Genomic DNA, 8,600 nt, shown 5'->3' with positions numbered 1-8,600 from the left:
TATAAATTCTACTGATAAATATTCAGTTCATATTAATGACAAAATTAATTCGAAACTTTTTTTTTCCGTAAAAAATATAATCGTTGTGAAGCTTGTTCTACATTTCAACTGAACGATAAAAAAATGTCAACATCATTATCGAAATAATGTCTTAATATAGTTTTTTTGTTTTTACCTCTCAGACTGAGAGTCTCAGTAGATAAAGATAAGACGTAAAAGATTAATTGCAGCGGTTGAAGATTATTCTAGTGTAATTGCTTGAAAATTTCTAAAAAGTAAATATCTTTTCAAGTGTTAAAACCAGAGTGGTGTGATGTATTTGAACTGTAAACAAACGTATATGAGATACATTTCTTTAGGAAAAATTATATTTGTAGGTTTAAAACTATTCAAAACTTGTAAAGATACAGTTGATGCAATTTGTTTATTGTAATTAATATGGTGGTTCGATCCAAATTTCCAGCAATAAGAATTAGGAAAATTTTAAAAACTTTACTTAATACAAGCTTATATAGTACATTTTAAAGACAAAAGTAGAGAAAAGAAACACTTTTATCAGTATTTAGAAACATGAAATTTAAAAGAGTCAAGTTAAATGTTTTATAAATACCTAAGATTAAAAACTATCTAAACATTTTAATAAAATTGTGGTAGTATAGAACGGAGATAATTTTTGTGACGTCGCAACTTTGTCTATAGCGAATCTAGTAGTTACTTATTGATTTAATATAACAAGCCTTTAATAGAAAATAAAGTACATCATTTTGTTTTTTTTATCGTTGTTCAGTACTATGTTCAGTAAGCATGAAAATACTGATGAAATTTTAATACAGTTAAGAATAGGAGAAAATAAAGAGCAAATACGCAATTCCTGATGTAATGTCAATTAAAGTTGAGAACATTGCTTTATAAACCAGCCACAGAAATGGTTGACATTGTGGCCACAGCCTGCTGCAGTAAATATGTTTTTTTCAAAATAGACATTTATATTGTTTGTTGAACATTGTAAATTTTTTTTTATTCAATTTAATTTCTTACAACCAGTTTTTTATACAAATTCTAAGTAGTAAAATGTAATAATATTTTATAAATTCTTAAAGTATACTAGATTTAGTTATTGTCAAATGTTTTGACCACACTTAAAGTGCTTTCAAAGACCTAAAGTGTATTGTTTTTATATATTTGTTGGTGTTTGCAATTGTTCATTAATATAAAAAATGTTCATTCATGTCATGCCGAGTATCATATAGAATAGCCATAAGTATTATTTAATATTAGCAATTAGTATAAGTTAAGCATAAGTTCAATTATGCTTTTGTGGTTGTACACTACACTACACTCTAACCTTGCAACATTTCAAAAGATGATTGTTTCAATTTTTTTGTATAAAAAATAAGAAAAAATACTTATCACATTTAGGTAATGTATCAGAGCAATTATACAAATAGTCAATTTAGCATCTACTTTTTAAGTTCTTCAATTGTCCAGAATCAAAATGAAGCACTTAATAATTTGGTCTTTTAGTATATATAAGATTATAAACTTTCATTTTAACTACTTTTTAAAAATAGAATACTTGTTTTTATAGAGTATTAAATACATTTATTAGCTCTATAGATACAACTTTTCTGTAACAGTAATTATACAATAATTGTTTTATACTTAAAAAATAAAAAGCTAGCTTGAAGTTTCAAAGAAATTATTAAACAAGCATATTATGATTGAAAACGTATATATTTTTTGAAGAAAAAACACAAAACATTTATACAATAAAAATGTATATTATTGAAATTAATTTTAGAAAGCTGAAGAATGATTGCATGTAAATTCTAAGAAAATACATATATTAATGAAAGAAACAAAAAGTTATTTTTATTGAATTCTATTAATAGTAACTTATTAAACTCAATTATATTTAAACCTTATACCTTTAAATAAAATTTTAATTAAAAGAAAAGGAAAAAAACAGCTACAAATTAAGTTAAATATCTTTAAGAAGCCATAATGTTAAATAAAGTGGTACTCCCTATGGCCTTGACTTTCAATATGTATTAGATACACAGACATTTGTTTTACTTGATGTTGTGTTTGCAACTCATACACCCTTATATCTAGAATTGTAAAAGATATATAAAAGTTTGTAAAATTTGATAGACTTTTAAATTTGAAATTTATATTGTTTAGACTTAGTTTATTTTGTACTTTTAATTGAGGTTACTTTTACAGAAAGTTTTTGGCTTTAACAAATTTACTTTAATATTAACAATATGTTTTAATTAGCATTTTAATAAAACTTAACTGAGAGTACTAAATAAATTAGTTTAAATGACATACTACAATCAAAATTGGTAATGCAAAAGGCCACATTTGACTATTATGAAGTTGATTCTATTTGCTCTTATAATTGCACTATATATTTTTAAAAGCTAAAACTGATCTATTAATTGTTTCTGCATCTCTTAAATCTGTTTGCGTTATTTAAAAAAAAATATTTTGAAAAATGGTATTTGGAGAGAATATTCCTTAAAGCTACTGTTAGCCAGAGAGGATTGTTAATATTGTAACTTGTTTCAACATCAACTTTAAAACTTATTGTTAACTAATTTAGCTGTTTTGTCTTACATACATTATGTTTAATAAAAGTATCTTTATCTTAATGTATTTATTTAACTTAAAAGTTTCAAAACAGTTTAAAAAAAACAGTATGATTTTGTGTGTAATTCATGATTTTCAAACAGATTTAATGATCATGAAATTCAAGTTCAAAAGCTATATGAAGTGCAAGGCTTCATCTATTATTAGAAAGCTTAAATTGTATAACATTATTGAGCAATGTATCACATCAAATTTTTGTTGTTTACTTTATATTGACAAGTTCGTAGGTTACAAAAATATTTAAATTTAGCTTTTTTGGTATAATATTAAGCATTTTAAATTGCTTGTTTAAAAAAGTTAAATGTAAAATTTGCAAAGAAATTAACTAGCACAATAATGTTTAGGTAATGTTTTTCTGTATGTTACTTTAACTGATTAGACAAACTTCTTTTTAATCAACAAAAGACTTAGAGAACTTTTTTCAAACAGAACTGTGTACTTCACTATTTTGATAAATACTAGAAAATATATTAAAAATTTGTAAATTTTTACATTTTAAAGTTTTTAATAAAAGTATACTTGTATATCTTTGACTTTGATTTACAAATTTCGTGTTTTATTTTTTGATTTTTTAATAGAAAACAAAATATATTTTGAAATATGACTTAAATTTTATTTTATGTTTTTGAGTATTTTAGTAAGGAAATATAATAAGATTTTTTAGTGTCTTAAAATTTTTTATTTCATTTATTTTGTATGAACAATAAAAAACTAATCAAAAAAAGACAATTGGTTTTTATTTTATACTAAAACATTTTTTGCTAATGTTTTTGTTTTCTTATTCAATCAGAGAAGCTAGAAGAAATAAAACTTTTAAGTGAACATTTGACTTTCATATTTCTTTGCAATAAAATTTTTGAAAAATAAAAGTTTTTTTTTAATATATCTTTGCGAGACTTTTTAAACTTCAAAAGTTTGAGTTAACTGTGTTTTAATTACAAATCTATATGTTTTTATTTTTAATCTATTTTTATTTAAATTCTGTTAACTTAGTATTTTTGTATATCAAAAACAACAGTTTTAGATAAAAGTTTACATTACCGTAAGAGTATTGTGGAAATTATTTTTTAAGCTAATTTTTTGTTTTTGAATTCAATCATTAGTTTAAGGTGTTTTTCCATTTGAAAATATGTACTTCAGTTGAAACATGTGAGAGTCGTGGGATGTGGTCACTGACACCTATCATCTTTCATTCCGCATATTTTTAACTGTTAACACAATTGCAAACTTCAATACATTAAGTACGAAATCATTCGAAACAGTAAACCTATGACGTTGCTCCTGTTGTATTTTATCGCAGCATCGTATTTTACTCGAGCTCGTTCTTTGTATAAAAAATTAAGTATAATTGCTTAGTAATTTCATTGTCCAAACATATTTATTAATCATTTAAATAATGTTTTATTTTTTCAGTAACATTAAAGTATACACTATCTAACTGATTTAATTTTAGGAAATACTAAAAATTATATTTACATAGAACTACTTTAAAATGTTTATTTTTACTTACAGGTTTTTTTTTTGTACTCTGTGAAGCTTGGCTAAAAGTAAAACTACATTTTTGTTTAAAAAAATGAAAGAAGGAAGCTTAAATATTATAGAGCTCTCAAAATGTAACAAAGCCAAACTTTGCAAAAAGGTAACAAACAAGCTGAAACCATGGTACCCTAAGAAAAAATATATAAAAACTTTCAAGTTTCATGCACTTAAGGAGTTTGATGAAAACACCCTTAAAACACTTATGAAGATTGATAAGTTTGGTTAGTGATACGATAATTTTTTTTTTATTAAATTAACTATTGTAAGTAAAAATTCTAAAAAATACAATGCTATTTTATGTGTAGTTAAATTACTTTTTCTTATTTTTAGTAAAACGTCAAACTAATAAGTTTTTGATAGTAAGCTAAAATTATGATCATATATTAACTTGATTAGATTCTAGGTTTTAAATTTATAGCTTGTTTTTTGTTATAGCTCAGTTTTTACTGCAGTTTAACTATTGATTAAATCTTGTAGTTGTCTTTTTATTTACTTAAGTACTTAATATTTGCTTGTAATAGTACTTACTTGTACTCAAATAATATAATATTTATTCTTGTTTTTTTTTTGTTTAAAAGCTAAAATTTTTAACTAAGTTTTCTTTGATTTTGTTTTTTATTCTTGTTTTATATAAGTTTAAGTTATTTATCAAACTCTTTTCATTTATCAAAAAGAACTTTTTTTTTAGTTTTTAAAATTATTTAAACTTATTTATCTAAAAATATATATATATATATATATCAGTTTAGCAGAAAAAATAAATTTTAAACTGGAAAAACATAACTTAGTTACAAATACATTTTAGTATTTACTAACATTTTAACAGTTATCTTTTTTATTTTTTTATTGTTATATACAGAAACTTATGATACTTTTAACTAGTTTGTAAAATAAATTTTTGAAAGAATAAATTCATTATTTATCCTCTAGTAGTTGAGATCTCATTATTTGTTTTGTTACAACCGAAACATATAACATGTTTTTAATTAGTATAGTTTTTGACAATTTAATTATTAAATAATCAAAATAGTTGAAACATATGTTTAAGGTAGTAATTTTTGGTACTTTGCTATAAACTTTGACTAATATACTATTTCGCAACAGATTATACCACCCTTGCCAGCCTGAACATCACACAGATCTTAAAAATTGCAAAAATGCTAAACTTCGACGTCGTTAAAAAACAACTCACGCGTTCAATCAACAGGAAAATGAGCCTGGAAAACGTCGTGTTCTACTACCAGTTATCCGAAGTCTTCGACCATTCCAACAGCGCTTTCAAGTACGTCGAGAGGTGGTTCCGGTTGATCTGCGACAGAAACATGCACCCGGATCTGAGCTACCCGCTTTTCAGAAGGATTTTGTCCAGCTCCGCTTTGAAAGTGACGTCGGAAGTTGAGGTTTTTAACGCGTTGGACGGCTGGGTGTCACGTGACGTGGATGGGAGAAAGGAATTCGCGATTGAGCTGGTGAGAAAGGTCAGGCTGCATCTGCTGTCAAAAGCCACTTTGGACTGTTTGCTGGCGAGCGATGGTTGTTTGGTGAGAATTGCAGAGTGCAGAGAATATATTGAAAATGTAAGAAGCAACAATAAAGGTAGTTTAGAGTTAAAAGAGAATGGGGTAGATTTTCAAAATAGGTACTGTTCACAAGCAAACTTTGACGTGATTGTCAGCGGCTACACGGAAAAATTTCAAGGCATTTACAAGTTCAAGCAGCTCCAGCTCACTGAGGCGCCAAGACTGATGGGCTTGAAAAGAGACTTTTCCGTGTCCAAAACGGTCTGCGTCAACGAAAAAATATACTTTCTCGGTAAGAGCTCGCTGTATTCGTACTCAGTCTTAACTAAGCAGTGGAGCAGTAACATCAATTTTCCGCATGACCGCCTCTACTACTGCGCCTGCAACTTCATGAACAAGATTCTCGTACTGGGGGGGATGGGACCCGGCGGCAGTCCGGTGGACAATATGGCGTTTGACACTGCGACTGAAAAGTGGGAAAAAATACCCAAAATGAGGGTTTGTAGATTGCAGGCGAGTTATGCGGTGTTCGGTAGTAGGGTTGTCGTCACCGGTGGGAAATTTTTTGAAGAGCTAAAATCAGCCGAGCGTTACGACGGTCACGCTTGGTCAAGGGACATCCCCAACATGCTCGAGAAGAGAAGCAGGCACGCTAGTGTCGCCACAAAGGGAAAGATGTACGTCATAGGCGGCAAGACGTCATCGTGCGAGGTTTTCGACGGTTTTGCTTTTGCTTACGTCACCGCAAAACTCCCCCACCGCTTGTCTCTGGTTTGCGGTGAGCTGAGGTGCTTGGCGGTCGGCAACAAAATCGTCGCGTTCGACGGAGACAAGCATCGTTTCTACGTGTACGATTGTGATGAAGGGTGGTGGTCCGGCCGGAAGTTCTTTCAGCTTTCCAAGTTTGTCGACGGTTACGACCTGTCGAAGGTGCCAATGTTGTGAAACTGAGTTCTTGTAAGCAAGAAAATATTAGCAAGAGACTGAAACTCGATGTTTTTCGATGCTGTTAGAACCCTTTTGTAGTTTTTTGATTCTGCTTTAATGGTGTTTAAGTAATTTAAGCGCTTTGATATTTTAAAACTTAATGATAATGGAAAATATTTACTTTTAATTTTAATATTAGAAAGTTATTTCAAAATATCTTGATATAAATTTATACAATGAACGTATTAAACTTAGCAAATAACATTGTATAACTTCTCAATATCACATTTTTAAAATGTTTAGTTTACTATAATTGATAAAAAACAAATAATAAAATGTTTTTTTTTTGATAGATTGAGAAGTATAATAACGTCACTTGGTAATATTAAAACGTTTGTTATATAAAACTAAGTCAAGATAAATTAATTTCGTCATTATAAGTTGAATGTTAATGAATTAGTTGTAGTTACAAACGAGATAAGTTTTTAAATTTTTTGAGTAAATATTTTATTTTAAACACGCTATGTTTATGATAATTTTCAAATTGCTTCACAGTCAAAAATCTTTGTAGATTGTTTTAAAGTTAAAAAATACAATTTAAAATGTAGCAAAACCAGTCAATGTAAATCAAATAAAGTTGCCTGACGAAGGCATTAAACCCATGTGAACTTGTAAATAGAAAACCTTTTAAAACTGATGAAATCCAATTAATGAGGAATTTGTAAAGCTATTTAATTAGTAAAGATAACGAAAATTTCGAGGGAGTCTTGAAGAAAACTGATAAGTAAAAAATTAAATTATTAACATATGTTCAAATTTGTACTGTATAAAATTTTTAAACTATTAATATTGTTACTATAAAAGAGTAAAAACTAGTTTATCAGCATCACTTTATTCATTACACTGTACTCTTTACGTTGAGTATTTTAAGTTTAAGTAACTATATTCACTGTTTTTCAAAATCAATTTATTAACATGAATATAGAGAAACGAATCTTATGTTATCCAGAATGTTATAGTTTGGAAGTAATCTATAATTTATACTATTAAAAAATAATAACTTAAAGTTTTTTGTTAACTATACTATGCAATTAAACGTCTTAAACAGCTTAAATTTACCTGAATTTTTAAAACTATTTAGATTTTTTTGAAAATTTAGGAAATGGATACTGAGTTTAAGAAATTTAAACATTACATTTTACGGGTAGGTGTCAAATTTTCACGAGCGTACAAAATTGCACGAAGGGACAAAATTGCACAAAGATACTTTTGCACGAGGGGAAAAAATTTCACGATTATAAAATTGCACAAAAAAACTTTTGCACGGAGGGTCGAATTCGCACGAAGACATTTTTGCACAGGTTGAATTTTTTTTTTAATTTTAGTTATTTTTTATTTTTTTTTTTACTTTTAAATTTTTTATTATTATTACTGTCACCACTAACCCTTACCCTCGGTTATTAACTTTTTTTTTATTAAATAATTTTTAGTTTTTAATTTTCATATTCATTGTTATTGTTTTTTATTTCATTTATACGATAACTGTTATCCCTAACCCTTACCCTCGGTCGGTAACTTTTTTTCTAGTGTTTTTAGTTTTTTTCTGTATTTTTTTTATAACTTTTTTTTCTGTTAGTTTTTAACTCTCTAACGAAACTGTCACTTGTGCAAAGTTGAAGCACCGTGCAAATTTGTTTTCGTGCATTTAGTCCCGTCGTGCAATTTTGTCTTCGTGCAATTTTGACCCGTTTATAAACTTTATATAGTTGACAGATTGTTTAACCAATCCTTGGTATGGTACTGTATAGAGCGTCAGCTGCAGTTTTAAGGTCGCTTCTGATTTGCTAATAGTTTACTTAGTTTAAGTTTGAGTAATTAAACTTTTTTTCTTTGGTTTAATTTTTACATATTTGGGTAAGGTGGAATATTGACAAGGGTATATTTTGTTTTAATATTCCG

The 8,600-nt window shown here is 27.4% G+C and overlaps 1 protein-coding gene across 1 annotated transcript; it reads left to right on the top strand.

Moving 5' to 3' along the window:
• The first annotated feature begins 5,351 nt into the window (after nt 1-5,351).
• On the top strand, nt 5,352-6,659 carry LOC145833047 (kelch-like protein 25). The gene has a single exon (XM_082940248.1). The coding sequence runs from the start codon at nt 5,352-5,354 to the stop codon at nt 6,657-6,659; it is 1,308 nt and encodes a 435-aa protein (XP_082796374.1).
• Nucleotides 6,660-8,600: the final 1,941 nt, after the last annotated feature.

Source organism: Thalia democratica, chromosome 4, assembly GCF_965202585.1.
Source record: "Thalia democratica chromosome 4, ktThaDemo2.hap1.1, whole genome shotgun sequence".
NCBI lineage: Eukaryota > Metazoa > Chordata > Thaliacea > Salpida > Salpidae > Thalia > Thalia democratica.
Note: the sequence above shows the minus strand (reverse complement) of the source record. Positions and strands in the feature narration are given on the sequence as shown.

What these genes read in the sequence shown, in the direction of transcription:
- LOC145833047 (XM_082940248.1), top strand. Translation starts at nt 5,352, where the DNA reads ATGCTAAACTTCGACGTCGTTAAAAAACAACTCACGCGTTCAATCAAC.